General features: G+C 37.4%; 1 protein-coding gene across 1 annotated transcript in view; it reads right to left on the reverse strand.

Annotated features, from left to right (window-relative positions):
- The window catches only part of LOC101435800 (ovostatin homolog 2), a 60,511-nt gene that overhangs the window by 15,519 nt on the left and 27,965 nt on the right, over positions 1 to 17,027 (reverse strand). Inside the window, exons 20-27 of the mRNA XM_058282774.2 lie at positions 16,294 to 16,423; positions 14,755 to 14,873; positions 14,017 to 14,068; positions 5,684 to 5,767; positions 4,216 to 4,392; positions 3,374 to 3,455; positions 2,599 to 2,755; positions 469 to 543 (exon numbers count right to left, since the gene is read on the reverse strand). Of these exons, the coding sequence (XP_058138757.1) occupies positions 469 to 543; positions 2,599 to 2,755; positions 3,374 to 3,455; positions 4,216 to 4,392; positions 5,684 to 5,767; positions 14,017 to 14,068; positions 14,755 to 14,873; positions 16,294 to 16,423 (876 nt within the window). The remainder of the gene's footprint in view (positions 1 to 468; positions 544 to 2,598; positions 2,756 to 3,373; positions 3,456 to 4,215; positions 4,393 to 5,683; positions 5,768 to 14,016; positions 14,069 to 14,754; positions 14,874 to 16,293; positions 16,424 to 17,027) is intronic.

Below are 17,027 nucleotides of genomic sequence, written 5' to 3' on the forward strand. Positions count from 1 at the left end.
ACTGAAACCAATGACCCTGAAAATTCCTAGTATCTTAGGTTAGGAATAGATTTTAGAATGAGGTTGTCTGATTGATGTATTGGAAGTTAGTCAGGATGAGCCATGCTCAAGGTGAAAATACCTGTACAATGAATTGGTTAGGGAAACAGAATCCTGGGCTATGGCTATCCTTTAGGTGAGGTGCTTCATTGGAAATTCATCACTGAACTTTAGCAAATACGTAAATACTTGAAGTTGTAAGAAAAACTTGTGTACGTGTGCATATGTACATTCCCCCTAAGGAAGAAGCCAATAGTGTTCGTCAAAAATATCTCTGTATCAAAAAAAGTTGGGATCACATCAATTTAAAGGGGGTTAATGAGTTAAGTGCTCGCATTTTCATCCTAAGAATTTCGTATCTCTTTGAATCCATAGTCTATTAGATGTGCAGTCAGGTGACCAAAACCACGAAATGATAGTAAGACATACAGTGAGATTGAGGCCAGCTTCAAGGAACGCTCCCACAATGTAGGCAGTGAGTGAAAGGTCCTCTTCATCCCCAACCTCGGTGCAAAAGAGCAAGAGTCATATAGACAGGAGAGCACAAACGAACAGCTGCTCATCTACAGCAAAACTATGTGTGAAAGAAATCCTGGATGAATCCCACCACTCATAAAATACGTGCAAGGATATGCTTTTTAAAGTAGATGATGACTAGCCATGATACCCGAGCAATAATCCATCAAGATCCAATGTTATAATAAAACAAAACATGGCACAATTAACCTCAAGGAGGCTTAATGACATATATAAGCTTATTTATGTGACCTGGTATTAAACATGTAGTCCAAGCAATTCATATGATATAGTATTTGGCTCTGTCTGGTAATAAGAAAAAAACAAACCCCAAATAGTATCTGAAGGGATGGAACAGAAAGTTGCTGTGAAGTTTCCTGAAAATCCCCTCCCTAGGAGTTACCTTATTTCACACATTGTAAAATTAGAAAGACATTTATAAATTACATGGTTTTCCAATTGCATCAAAATCCACAGAGGAATTTAAAAGTACATACACCAGACACACAAAAGAGTTTCTAATTCAGAAAGTCAGTAATAAAATAGAGGGCAATGAATTTAATGGGTGCTCTAATGCAAATAGCATTCAGGCTGGCATTTGCGATCCACTAATCTAGTATAAACCCCTCATTTTTCCCTATTTAAGCACAAGGTAGCCTCCCTCTTCTGCAGAAAAGGAAGTTTTTCAAGGTGCAAATAACTGCAGATGGTGGAACTAAAATAAGATATGGGGATATGGAGCACACAAAGTTTGAAAAGTTGAATCACCATTCCTCTGCAGTATAAGTTTTCAGTTTTCCTTCGCATCTTTCTCTCTCCCAATGTAACACAACTTTCTCCCTGCCTCCCTTCCTTCCTCCTTCCCTCCCTCCCTCCCTCTGTTCCTCCTTCCCTCCATCTCTCTCTCTCTCTCTCTCTCATATTTCATTAAGAAAATAATTGGGTAAGCTTAGTCAAACTGAGCACTGATCAGTGATGAATCCAATAAAAAAGAGAGATGTTGAGAAGATCTTTTAGAGAAGAACATAGACAATTCTGTGCATCTTCCACATGGGAACAAAAGTCTTCTCTGTTAGGGTCTGCCCATTGTGAGGAATAAGCTTGGAATAATTTAAAGACATTTTCCCAAATGACTCAAGACTAAAGTGATTCAAAGACATTTTGCCTTAAAGTTACTTACCATAGGTTGTTGTAGTTTTTTTTTTTAGGAAGTGCCAGGGATCGAACCGAGGACCTCTTACGTGGGAAGCACTGAACTACATCCACTTCCCTGTTCATTCATGTTTTGAAGTGGATTAGTTTAATATCTTTTACATGCCCAAATCCAAGAATAGGAGTGGTAATTATGAAGAAGGGAATAGAGGAAAAGCCCAGGATATTCAGGCATATTAGGGCATCCAAAATACTATGAGAGGGAATTTTGAGCATCCAGAGGGAAACACAATGGACAATCTTTCTGCAAAGAAAGGGTGTCCAAAGGAAGGGCGAATGCACAGTGATGTTCCTAAATATGAACAGAGAAAGGGTGGGTTCTGCTAAGGGTACAATTTACCTCATTTGTGTTTTGTCCTAGGGCAGGTTTTGCTTTTCTGTGCTTCATTTGGAAGGTATTGGAAAAGTTTACTTCATTGAAATAAGGTTAATTTCTAGATCCTCTCCAAAGTTTCTCACCATCCACAAATAGGAATGGATTATCTCCTCAAGGTCCCTTCCCTTAATGTGTTATCTCCAAATTGATGAATATTTCCTCTCTAGGAGCTCTCTCTCTCCTCTCTGCCCTATCTACAACTTATTTATCACAGGGAACTGGTTCTGTGGAGGACTAAAGACTGAGCAAGGCAACAAGGACATTCATGAGGAGTTATAGCTAGACTGTGGCTAAACATGTACACAGCGAGACTGAGGCTCTTGACCAATAGACCACTGGCCCAAGGTTTAGAAAGGGTAATATCAAGATATCTGTGTGCCAGATTGGGTAGACTAGAGATAAAGAGTGTAGGCAATGCAGAGGAGTCAAAGCATAGAGCTCTGTTAATCTCTCACCTCCCAGGCATTGCTGAAAGGTTTGCCATCACTTTCAAAGCAGCCATCTCCTTTCTGTTTGCTTGAAAGCCAGATTAAGGTCTGTTTCTGAATTTGTTCATCAATGAAAACATAATCCTTCATTCTCTCTAATGTCTTAAACGTAAGAGCAGTGAGCCTGTAATGGACGTGACCAGAGTTAAAGTTAGATGAAAAAGAAATGATGATGTCAGCTACTCAAAAAGTTCATTACCATTATTCCCTTTGGGTAATCGCTATTAAGTGCAGAAATTATTTATTGCATCCAACTTATCTAATATTGACTGGAAGCAGTCTTCATTGACAATGGATCTTTTCTTTGTGTCAGTAAAAGGTTGTGAATAGTAATAAACACAATTGGAGTAGATAATTTTCAATATGCTTACATGCAAAGTTATTGTTATATAGGCCACAATATTATCCATACATGGAGACAGAGTGGGTGTAATTAGATATTTGGGGCCTTCTTGTCTTACTAGTACAGACTAAGGTGTACCAGTTTCCATGAATTTAACCAACTGTGTAAAAATGGGGAATCATCATTAAATGACCAGACTGCTAAGCAATTTCTCACTACACTGTTGGTAGATAGTTGCATTATAATTAGAACACTCAAATCTTTTAGTTTTATTTGATTATCTTCTGTAAATTCACTTTGAAACCCACTGTTCTCCCAAATCTGCACTGGTTTAATCCCGCCAGCTCTCCCCCAAACCCAATTCATATCATTATTTAAAATACAAATTTCATCTCTCACCATATGCTTCCTTTCTGATTACTATCCAAAAAGACACTATATGAACCATCAGGGTGTTTAAAAAACAGCTGCTTTTGATAACCTGAAATACAACATTGAAGGAAAGAATTTTTTAACCCATGAGAGTTAGAAGAAAAAGAATGGTAAGAGTGAACCCTGGTCTTTGGTGTTACTGGGATGCGTTACTGGGATGAGATGATCATTTAAATTTTAATTGTTAAGACTCAGGTTCTCTATCCATAAATGGAAAAAAATAAGTTCTACCTTATGGGGTTTTGAGGACAAATAACATATAACATGTGAGTATACCTAGTTCAATAACCGGCTCATATTGGCACTTAATTATTGCCTAATATCCTTTAAGATTATTTTAATTGTGTTACCTTTATGAGAAGAAAACCCAAAGAAACTATATACCCTTAAACTTTTTTTTTAACGTCACATTTTACAAGGTTTATATGACCTCCTTCTATATACAAATCCAATCATTTCACTGCCAAGGAACATAATTGATCAGGCAAGTATAGAAGTTGGTGAATAGAGCAATTACAGCTACTCTCGATGACGACAGCAACAACAAAAACAACAAACAAGCTATTTTGGCAGAACGTTATAAGTTAAAAAAAGAAGAGAGTATATTATTTGAAACGTCACAGTTCTAAGTCTAAATATTTGGACAGATTTTGAAAACTTTTAACTTAAAAAGAAAACATAGCTAGAACCCAAAGAACCTCAGTTCAGATCCACTTTTTCCTCATTAGACTTCTTTATAATTAACAGCTCTTGTATTAATAACAACTGATTTCATCTATTATTTGCATACATTACTCACACCTTCTTACCGTTAGCTAAGAAAGCAAAAGCCTTATTTTTTTCTTCCTCTGTCAACTCTTCAGTGTATTTCTGATAGTCAAGGACATAGGTAGCAGATGCTAGCTGAGCAATATTCTGCTCACCACTTCCAAAGGGCATTGGGAGAACAGTCTCTAGATTCTGCATTGCAAGTGCCAGAAGATCCCCTGAAAACAGGAAAAGCAGAAAATGAGTATTGTTTATAGTTGCCATGTCAGCATTTAGAACCACAGATAGTAGAGGCATTGTGGATGTAGGAAATATTTAAAATTAAGTCCAAAAGGTAGAAACCAGGACATTTTTCATAAAGCAATAAAAATTTTCTAATTCTAAAGAAAAGGTAGCCATGAAGGGTGATGTTAAAGAGGTTTCTGACATGAAATATATTGCTGAAAATCTCAGATTTTCATTATGAGAGAGTGAAGGAAGACAGGAAAGTGTGTTTGTTTGCTTGATTATTTATTTTTTGGAGACACTGACCCTATGAATGGGTCTCTTATAAACTGTATTCATCCATTCCTAAAAGGCAGACAAAGAAGTTGCCTTTTGTTACATGGATTTCTCTTTTTATTGTGGGAATTCCTAGCATCGTCAATGCCCCCAGTGTATTCTCTGTGCTCGGGGATGGTACTAGACTGGCCTGCTGTTTTTCTGTAGGATCCACACGTATCTCTTTGCTCAGTACCAGATGTGTCTGTGAGATAAACCCAAAACCTCCTGTTGACAACGGGACTGCTGGAACATTCCCTCCCCTACTGTCCGGAGCAATTGTCTGACTCTGCTGGGCATGCTTTATGGTTAACTGGCTCATACTCCAGTGGTATATCTGTCCCCAGTAGGGAGGGAGGAATTTCCCTCCATTACAGCACACACATGCCAGAGCAGGGGCCTGCATATGAAACATGTCCCTGCAGGAGCCACAGATTGAGACTTGCTGGCTGCAGATAACTGATGTCCACCAGTAACGCTGACCTTGCTATGTGAGTAAATGTTGTTCCATTCAGTGCCTCGACAGTTGTGCTTCTGTTGGTGACCTCAGCACCTGCAAACTCTGCAGTGTGGTGGAGCCCCAGGACTGTGCTCCTGGAGGCACGTGCTCTTATGCTCTTGCCACCCTCCGTGTGCTGAGACTCCACCCCTGGAGGTGGTAATAGATGCCTCTCTTCTTCTCCCAGAGTTGGGAATTTAATATTTCAGGTTAGTGGGCTGTAATAGAACCCTTTGCTTTCGGAACACCAGTTTATTATCTGCCAGAACTAGTGGTTTATGAGGACATATGTTTGGAAACGGCACTGTAAGCCCTTCAGCTCCTGCAGGGCAACAGACATAGAGGATGATCCTGAACAATGATTTTCTTTAGTTGATAGCTTAAGATCCTGCTATTTTAAGAAAAAAAAGAGAGATCATCTCACCCAAGATTTTCAAATCATGGTGAAACACAGGATTTAATAAACTTACCCACAACAGTGAAAGAGGCTCTGGCTGTTCCTTCTATGAAGTTGTTTGGCAAGTCAAAATCTATCACCTTCGAAATTTTGGTATCTGGAAAAGATATTGACAAAAATACTGCAATCACTTTCTTCTATAGATAATAGCAGCAGATATGTGGGACAAATACATTAGAATAAGATTCCATTATTTATATAAGTTCCCTGTTAGAAAAGATGAAATGGAGGTTTTGATTTAGTTTAGAAATAACAACACATTCAGGAAATGGTAAATTTGTGCTTTAGATACTGGACCCATTAACCATTAGTTTAGTGAATATTTTAGGTATGGAAAAATGTAAAAACTACTGACTATGATGTAAAAATTGGCGCACACAAAAGATAAAGCTTGAAGTCTCTACCAGGCATGGAAACCAAGTCACCATCAAACAGGCAAAACAATACTCTTTATAGCCATAAAGGAGGGGATTGAAAGGTAGTGATTTATCTATAGACCGCCTCACTATAAAAGTACAAAAGCAAAGATGATATTATGTGCTGTTGGGCATAATCCTGATGTCCCACTGTCCAACATTGTGTGACAATTATATGGCAAGAGGAGCCAAGAATATACAAAATGAGAAAAGGGGGCTGAGACAGATCAGTGTCAGAGGTGAATTAAAAAGACCTCATAAGAGGCAGGGCAAGATGGCATCTTGTGAGTGCACCTCACAATCTCTCTGGCAAAGAAGTGGCCAAGTAGGGTTGGAATCTTGCCAGAGTGGGTTGTTTTGGGGGCTTGAAAGGCAGGAGGTATATGGACGTTGATTTGGAGAGACTGACAGAAGAGGTCCAGGATTACTCTAGCCCTCTGGTTTTGGACTGACTCCATGAGTAGGAGGGATTCAGTGGGAGATGTGAGGGGCCAAATGAGTGTGGGTTCAAATTTCTGGTCTCCTCCCCCCACCCCCCTTTTTTTTTGTGCTTGGAGGAACATACCAGCTGGCTTGGGGAGAGCCTGGGAAGAAAGGTGTGGTGAATCTGCTGAGAAAGCCCAATTTACCTGAACACCCTGGGATAGGAAACTTGGTCTGGGAGAAGGTGGAGTCAGAAAATCAACTAGCCCTCCTGTAAGACACCTAAGGGGAAGGGACCATAGGAGGTGCTTTCCAAGCTTCCAATAGTATACTTGGGGTTCCTGGTGAGGTGTGGGTGCTCTCTCTCTGGAAACTAGGAGTCATTGCTTTCTGTGCTGAGCTGGTTCAACAAGGACCCACACAAATCTCCTACCAGATCTCTCAGGCAGCTTTCCTGCTGCCCTGGGAGAGAGGGAAGTGAGGAAGGGAGAAAGCGAGAAAGTCAGATTCTTAAGCATCTTATTTAACTGCAAGGAGGATTCCTTGCTTGAAACTTTGTGTGGTATTTTGTTGGTTTGTCTTCTTGTTTTTCCTTTCTCTTTACCCCCCTAAGGACTTTTATTCTCCCCCCCCTTTTTCTTGCTTACTTCCCCACCCTTTTGTCCCTTTTTTTTCTTTCTTTATTTCTCTCTTTTTAATTTTTTTTTTTTTTATATTAGGTGCTGCAGGGAGCACTTCACATTTGCTGTATTTCCTCATCCTCCATTTCCTCTTTTCTTTGTGTATTGATTTTGGCCAACACTAACCCCTTTCCTCTACATGTTTCTATCCTCCATCATTTATTGTTTCTCTTACATTACACCTCTCTTTGTTTGGCTCCCAATTTTTCTGACTTTTTATTTCTAATATCTTTGTTTTGTTTTCTGTCTTATATTTACTCTTTATATTATTGTCCTTTTTTTCTCTTTCCCTCTCTGCTGAACACACTGGCCTTTTAATTCACACTATATTCCTCCCCATATTCAGTTCACTGTCTCATTATAGATACTTTACTTTTCTTACTGTTATAATAAATAACTCTACAGAACTTACATGAGTCTAATATTCATTCTCCTAGATCTCACATGGTTCCTCTGTTAACATTTACTATCAATACTACTTTAATCATTTTCTTTTCTTACTCCTTTTGCTTTCTCTGGCCCTAATATTTTCCTTCAAGTGAACTTACCCAACAACAAGGAAATAGAATAAGAAGAACATATTGACAAAGTGAAGACTTAACATACTCGCAAAAACAAATTAAACCCCAAACTAGACAAAGAACCTAAACAACTGATTAAACCTGTCAAGATAAAATGATGACCAGACAGCAACAAAAAACTACAAACCAAACTAATAATCAAGAAAACATGCTCCAATCCAATGAACAAACTAAAAACCAGGAAGAGGAGCAGAACATTGAACAAGTAATTAAAGCTCTCAATACATATATTAGAAATCGATTTCATGAAGTGAAGGAAGAGATTGAGAATATGAAGAAAACACTTGGAGAGAATACAGAAGAAATTGCAATCATACACAAAAAGATAACAGATATGATGGTGATGAACAACACAATTCAAGAAATCAAAAATACACTCAGCAAATAACAGCAAAATCAAAGAGGCAGAGGAAAGAATTAGTGATGTGGAAGACATTACATTTGAAATCAGATAGTAGAACTGATTGATAAAAAGATAGAAAAACTTCAGCAGGGACTTAGGGACTTGAATGACAATGCACAATGCACAAACATATGCATATAGGCATCCCAGAAGGAGAAGAGAAGAGAAAGGGGACAGAAGGGGTGTTGGAGGAAATAATGGCTGAAAATTTCCAAAACCTATTAAGGGAGATGGATGTACGTGTCCAGGAAGCACAACACACCCCAAACAACATAAATCCCAACAGGCCTACCAGAAGACATACACTTGTCAAATTATCCAATACTCAAGACAAAGAAAAAATACTAAAAACAGCAAGAGAAAAGAGAACCATCACATACAAAGGAGGCTCCATTGATTAAGTGCTGATTTCTCATCTGAAGCCATGGAGGCAAGAAGGCAGTGATATGACATACTCAAGGTACTAAAAGAAAAAAATTTCCAACCAAGAATACTCTATCCAGCTAAGCTAGCATTCAAAAATGATGGAGAATTCAACAAGAATCGTGCCCTTCAAGAAATACTATAGGGAGTTCTGCAGGAAGGAAAAAAACAAGAGAGACAGAGTTGGAGGAGAATATAAGAGCAACTAAAAAGAAAAAAAAACAGAAAAAAATCAAACAAAATATGACAAACACAAATCCAAAGAAAATATGGCTAATATAAGTAATTCCTTGAAAGTAATAACACTGAACGTCAATGAATTAAACTCACCTGTCAAGAGACTCAGATTGGAACACTGGATAAGGAAATATGACCCATCTATATGCTGTCTACAGGAAACACATCTTAGACCCAGGGATTCAAGGAGGTTGAAAGTGAATGGCTGGAAAACAATCTTATAAGCAAACAGCAATCAAAAAAGAGCAGGAGTTGCTTTATTAATATTAGACACAATAGACATTAAATGCAAAACAATTGTGAGAGACAAAGATGGACACTACATATCAGTGAAAGGGATAATCTTTCAAGAAGAAAGAACAATCATAAACATTTATCCTCCTAACAAGGGTGCCTCCAAATACATGAGGCAAACACTGGAAAAACTAAGTGAAGGAATAGATACCTGTACAATTATAGTGGGGAACTTTAATACACCACTATCAACTTTGGGCAGAACATCTCAAAAAAGAATCAATAAAGAAACAAAGACTTTGAACAATATATTAGAGGAGCTGAATGGACCTAATAGACATATACAGAATATTACACCCAAATAAGGCAGGATATACATTTTTTTTCAAGTGCACAGGGATCATTCTCCAAGATAGACCACATGCTAGGCCACAGAAAAAGTCTCAATGAATTCAGAAAGATTGAAATCATACAAAATAATTTCTCTAACCACAGTGAAATGAAGCTGGAAATCTGCAAGGGCCAGAGACCCAGATATGGCAACAAGATATGGAAGTTAAACAACACATTCTTAGAAAAACAGTGGGTTAAGGAGGAAATCTCAAAAGAAATTAATTACTACCTTGAAACTAATGAAAATGATAACACAACATATCAAAACTTATGGGATGCAAAAAAGCAGTACTGAGAGGGAAATTTATAGCCATAAATTCATACATCAAAAAAGAAGAAAGAGCTAAAATTGAAGAACTAACTGCACACTTGGAGAAATTAGTAAAAAAAAAAAAACTAAACCCAAAGGAAGAAGAAAGAAAGAAATAACAAAGATAAGAGCAGAACTAAATGAAATAGAAAATAAGAAAGGATTTGAGAGAATAAACAAAACCAAGAGCTGGTTCTTTGAGAAGAACAATAAAATTGACAAACCCTTAGCTAGACTAACAAAGAAAAAAAGAGAGAAGATGCAAATACACAAAATAAGAAATGAGAAAGGAGATATCACCACTGACCCCACAGAAATAAAGACTATCATAAGAGGATACTTTGAAACACTATATGCCAACAAGAAGGACAATTTAGAGTAAATGGACAAATTCCTAGGAATACATAAGCAGCCTACATTGATGAAAGAAGAAACTCATCATCTCAATAAACCAATCACAAATAAAGAGATAGAATCAGTCATTAAAAACCTCCCAACTAAGAAGAGCTCTGGATCAGACAATTTCACAGGTGAATTCTACCAAACATTCCAGAAACAACTAACACCAATCTTGCTTAAATTCTTCCAAAAAATTGAAACAGAAGGAACACTGCCTAACTCATTCTATGATGCCAACATTACTCTAGTACCAAAGCCAAACAAAGAAACTACAAGAAAGGAAAATTACAGACCAATCTCTCTAATGAACCTAGATGCAAAAATTCTCAACAAAATACTGGCTAATCATATTCAACAACACATTAAATGAATTATACACTATGACCAAGTGGGATTCATTCCTGGTATGCAAGGATGGTTTGACACAGGAAAATCAATTAATGTAATACACCATATAAACAGTCTGAAGGAAAAAAAATCACATGAGTATATCTATAGATGCAGAAAAAGCATTTGACAAAATACAGCACTCTTTCTTGATGAAAATACTGCAAAAGATTGGAATACAAGGAAATTTTTTGAACATGATAAAGAGTATATATGAAAAACCCACAGCTAACATCATCTACAATGGTGAAATCCTAAAATCTTTCCCTCTAAGATCAGGAACAAGACAAGGATGCCCACTATCACCCCTTCTATTTAACATAGTCTTAGAAGTACTTGCTCGAGCACTGAGGCAAGAACCAGATATAAAAGGCATCCAGATTGGAAAGGAAGAAGTCAAAATTTCACTATTTGCAGATGATATGATCCTATACATCTGCTGTGAGAAGTTTACCACAAAGCATCTAGAACTTATAAATGAGTTCGGTAAAATTGCAGGTTACAAGATCAATGCACAAAATCAGTAGCATTTCTGTACACTAATAATGAGCAATCTGAGGAGGAAATCAAGAAACAAATACCATTTACAATAGTAAATAAAAAAATCAAATACCTAGGAATAAATTTAACTAAATATGTAAAAGACTTATACACAGAAAACTACACAACACTGTTCAAGGAAATCAAAGAAGACCTAAGTAAATGGAAGAATATTCCCTGTTCATGCATAGGAAGACTAGATATTATTAAGATGTCTATCCTACCAAAACTAATCTACTGATGCTCTCAGAGGGAATTGTATCTCTTGAGAGAATTGGTGGCTCCCAATGGGTTAGGGCATTCTAGTATGTCAAGCCCTCAACTTTGTTGCAAGTATCTCTGAATATGGTCCTTCAAGTAATGAAGATTGATTGTCACTGTGGGCCCTGAGGGTACGGGGAAAGAGGTATTGAATAGATGGGATCAGTGTAACCGTGGGGCAATGGAAGTGTCCCAAAAGATCATGCAGTGATGGATATAGCACATGTTAAATTACACCAAAAATGCATAAAAGTCTATAGGCTAAAATGTAAACCATAATGTAAAACATAAGATAGCTAAAAATTTAGAAAATTGTATAGCCTAAAATATAAACTGTAATGTAAACCCAAATGGAACCATGTTTGAAAGCTGTTGTTTCAGTATCTGTACATCAGCTGCAGCAAATATAATATGAACATGTAAAAAGATTATTGCTGGGGAAGGGACAAAGGGTTTGATGCTGAATATGTGGGAGTACCGTATATTGTATATGTGAACTACTGTGATCTAAAACTTTTGTGAAGACAAACTTAATAAGTAGAAAAAAAAAGAAAGGATGTAGACACTTAGTAATAAATGGAAGAAATTGGCTTGCCACTGTATATACAGGGCAACACCTATAGTAGTGATGAAAGGCAAAACATGAAAAACAAAGGTTTTTCATTTTTTGATACCCCAATTTATTTTTACTTTATTTAATTTTTCTAAATTAGTATGTATTCTATATCTAACCTTTAAACCCATCACTATATTCCATTATACTATTAATGGAACCTGGCAATATATTAGGCTTCCTTCTTAAAGAAGTTTTGGACTACAGAGAGGTTCAACTATGGCAGGGGAGGAACACTGGTGTGGGTGTTATTGATAGGGGGCACATGGTTGGGAGGGAGTTCTCCAGGGCATGTAGACAGGGTACATAAAAATGTTTGGATATTTCATAGTGGTTTCAGTTAAAAATGACAACTGAGGAAGTGCTGAGTTCCTAGCCAGGGGAGCTATCACGTTCCCCAATGGAACAGCAACAATCCCCCAAGTGCAGTGGCAAAGACTAATAAAGATGGATGGTCCAACAATGGACTCTTGATACTGATGGCTACAATTATGAGCCTGTGCACCTGAAATATGAACTAGACCTAGAGATGCAGGGTGCCTAAGAGTTAGCACATGAGAATCTCCATGTTGCTCAAATGTGGCCACTCTCTAAGCCAAACTTAGCATGTAAATGCATTACCTTCCCCCCAGTGTGGGAAATGACTCCTGGGCATGAGCATCCGTAACACCGAGGGATTACTACCAAGCACCAGCTGATGATGTAACTAGAAAAAGACCTTAAATAAAAGGGTCAACTCAGACCAGCAGAATATCTCAGCCTACATGCAATATCATGTGTTAAAAACGGCTTTATGACTTTGGATAAAATGGGGAAATGGAAAGGACAAATGAGTTTATATGCCTATTAGTCTCCAAAAAAGAGTCGGGAGGTCATCAGAGGGGTAATGCTTACTCACGCCTCAGTAGGGTCCCAGAGACAGCCAAAGTAGATAGAAGCCCAGGTATTGGTTCTCCTGAGGGCTACAGAGACCCACAGGTTCTATGGCCATGGCAGATGGCTCTGGAGTCCAGGGCCATGTCAGTTGGCCCTACTTTGGAGTTTGTGTTCCTGAGTGTGATGGAGTTGGACTCATATGACCTTTCTACACATGCCTCTTCAGTTACTTTTACTGGACCTGTGGTTGGCTCTGGGGTTGATGTATACTCAGAAGACCTGAATCTCTGGACTGTCCATGTGAGAGCCAGGCCCTGAGCCTCAGCAGACTTGTAATTCCTACAGTCTGGTTTACTGGACTTACCCTGGCCAGGTAACAGGGAGGTGAGGAAGATCAACCACCACACCAGGGAGCCAAGAGTGCCTACAACTGCAAGCAGGAGAATTATCTCCATCATCCATGTGGAATCTAAGCCCCTCTTGATATAGAGGTGAAGTGGATATAACCTACATGCCAGGGTCCACAGGCTTGAGGAACAGAGTATGGATTAGAGTGGACTTACTGATATTCTACTATGGAACTATTGTGATTAGTAATGGAAGAAACTGTAGCACTGATGTGGAGAAAGTGGCCACAGTAGCTGCTGAGGGTAGGGAGAGGGAAGAAGAGAGATGATATGGGGGCATTTTAGGACTTGGAGTTGTCCTGTGTGGTACTGCAGGGACAGATGCTGGACATTGTATGTCCTGCCATGGCCCACTGGGTGGACTGGGGTTGAGTGTAAACTACAATGTAAACCACTATCCATGTGGTGCAGCAGTGTTCCAAAATCTATTTACCAAGTGAAATGAATGTGCCACGATGATAAAAGAGGTTGTTGATGTGGGAGGAGTGGGGTGAGGGGGTGGGGGGTATATGGGGACCTTATATTTTTTGAATGCAACATTTTAAAAAAATAAAGAAAAAAAAGGACCTCATAAATATACTTTTTGTTATCTAAAATTGCAAAATAAAGTTAGGGCATGAAGTAAACTAATCCTCTGTGAGGAATCTGGTGAAACCACTGAAGAAGACCAGATGTCAAGTGGACTAATTAGAAGAAGCAATAAACTGTCTCTGTTGAAAAATTTTCTTTAGGACTAATTTGATCACCCAAAAGGTCCTCTTACCTTTTGTACAGATAAAGAAACTTTGGGTCGTTTCTTTTTCAATACCTTCAGGCTGTCAAAGGGAAGACAAAAATAAGCACAAAATAGTGAGAACAGCCCATTTTTCCATGAAGAAAGGATAATCAAGCATCTGATCACATTGGCATGGCCCATACATTTGTTTCTGGAAGAAAATCCATTCATGTCCCCTTCTGTTTATATTCAAAAGTTATTGTCCTCATCAACACCCACTTTAGGACTTGTGTTTCCAGGGTTAAGATAGAGTGTCATTGAGGGGCACTCCCAACTCCTCTGATCCTGTCCAATATCCCCAGTGGTAAATCAAGTGCTTTGCAGAGTAAGGACAGAAGCCACAGGAGAAAGCTCCTCTGATAAGTCTTGATTCTTTTTGAGGATGAAAGGATGGCACAGGTGTATAGGACAAGTAGATTTGCCCTTGAATTTGAGAGTCCATTTAAAAAAGGGAGAGTAGAGGAACAGGTATACAAAAATTACTGTCAGGGCAAACAATTATCAAGCCTTGGGTAATGTCACATTTCCTTATCCTGGGTCTGGTATTAATTTAAGAAAGGATGAACTTTGTCCCTATTTTAATTCTTTTAAAATGGCATGTCTTGCATCAAAAATAAGTATGATCATTAAAGAAGCCTCTTCAAAGAGAGTGTCTTTTCATATTCAACCTGTTAGGTACTATCTTTTTCTTATGGGGAAGAAATCCATGGTTTTGCATGTACATACCTCTACCAACAAACTCCTGACTACAGTGTCTTTCCATCTGAGATTTTGCTGCTCAGTTGTTTCATGTGGGCAAGCACTACTTTGTCTGGACTCAGCAACTACAGTGATATTCACTCTTCCTGAAAAACATTTCCAAATGTAAGTTAAATGACCACTGGCCCTGGCTGTAATGTGAAATTATTAGAGTCTATGAACCATTTTTCAATTTGATGAACCATATTCCATCATCATATTTATGCCCAGACCAAATTAACTTGTTCTTTCTCCTGACTGGAGATAATTCGGTATGTTCTATTTTACCTATTTCAAGATTCCTTATATTAAATAAGTGACTCATTTACTGATTCCTTGATATTGATTGTTTATAAAGGGTATGTCTGACAAAATAAGCCCAGAGCATCAGATATTCAGGGCTGCTCTTTTGCCCAAGATCAATGAAAATAATAAAATGTGATATAACAGAAAGGACATTGGACGGAAATCAAATGCTACAAGAAATCTGTTGTCTTTAACTTCCTGTGCTATCACAGGTCATGTAATAAAAACTGATTTCCAGTTTTTTTGCTTTTGAGAATTGCAAAAGATCATTCTTGAGTTTCAATTTTACTTATATGCCTAATAACAACATACATTACCAATATATTACTATTCTTGTATTTTGTCTGTTTCATTTGTTTTGGAAATATTTAATACTCTACTCTTAGAACTGTACCTCCATTTATGCCAAAAGATGACAAATGAGTAAGATATTCTATTTCAATTGTCAAGGTAATATTTTTGAAACCCTCAAATAGTAGAAAATTTAGAAACTTAAAATATAATGAGGAAAAACAGACTGAGGTAGACCAATGTCACAAGTGAAACTAAAATGAACTAAAATACACTCTACTTGCTAAATAATACAATGAAGTTAAGACATGAAATAATGACACAATTATTTATAACTAGTGATAATGAGTATCATGTGTCTACTGCATCTAGCATCTAGCATCCTTTCTTTACTAGATTCTTTTCAACTTTCCCCTTTCCCTAAATTTTCAACAAGATATTTCAAATTATTTTCTTATTTGCAGATAATGTATATACTGGGATAAAACTCTCCTTGGTGTTTGATCACCATCCAAATGTTCAGTGTTGGTGTCTCATGAAACTATTTAGCAAATTGCAAAGACTAGAAATTACATAACTAATCATTGTTATTGGTGAGAACTTTTGCATTATTGACATGGGACAATGATGGTGGAGCAATTGAAAATGAAGAAATTAAAAACTTGTACCACAAAAGAACAAAACTGAAAACATGGCCTTAAGAGTTGATTTCTATTAACTTATGCATTTGGACTGGTGAATGTTGTTTTTTTCTCTATGCAAATGCTAACAATAAAAAATCAGACTACAAAATAAGATTTTTGATTGAGAAACAAGAGAATTAACATGTGAAGGAGACAAAGTTTTTATAGAGGAGTTAGGGAACATAAATAGAGGCTATAAAAATGGGTGAGCTTTCCTTGAGACACTGGCATACACATAGCTGCTTACCCAATTTCTTAGGTAAAACAATCCAGACATATGTTTTCCTCTCTCCTGCTTGTATGACCTCACTGCTGGTGGTTTGTGGGGTGTTGATGTTTGCCTCATAATCCTCAGATGCTTCCAGCTGAACAGAAATCTGAAAGAACAATCACGGCAAGGCAGGCAGCACATTAAATGCTTTGTTGTTCTCCCTCCCATCTTGAGAAAACTCTGCTTTATCCATTTTAAGTTAGCAAGGTTAAAAGATACCAAATGACTCCTCTCACAAGGAGATACATAGGATAGAATGCACATAATCATAAAATGTCATTCTCAAGGCAGAATTTACATCATTGCTGAGAATTAAAGCAATTTTTTAAACTTTATTTTGTATATTTAATAATTAAAAGTTTAAACAATTAAAAACTAAAAAGAAAACACATTTGAATAAAAACATATGTTTCACAATTAAATGTAATGGATACCTATAATTTTTTTTTGAATCATACAATATGTTACACAATATATTTGGTTCATAGAAATGCAATCATACAGTATTTGTCCTTTTGTGTCTGGCTTGCTTTGCTCAACATAATATCCTCCAGGTTCATCCATGTTGTCATATGCTTTATGACTTCATTTCTTCTTAGAGCTAAAACAATTATTTTTGAGTGAGGAATATGGTATCATGGCCCTTCCTTTATAGTCCCAATTTGCATTAAAGAATACAAGAAATTATAGCGATATTTAAGAAAATATTA

The sequence above is a fragment of the Dasypus novemcinctus genome, chromosome 20, assembly GCF_030445035.2.
Source record: "Dasypus novemcinctus isolate mDasNov1 chromosome 20, mDasNov1.1.hap2, whole genome shotgun sequence".
In the NCBI taxonomy this organism is placed as follows: Eukaryota; Metazoa; Chordata; class Mammalia; order Cingulata; family Dasypodidae; genus Dasypus; species Dasypus novemcinctus.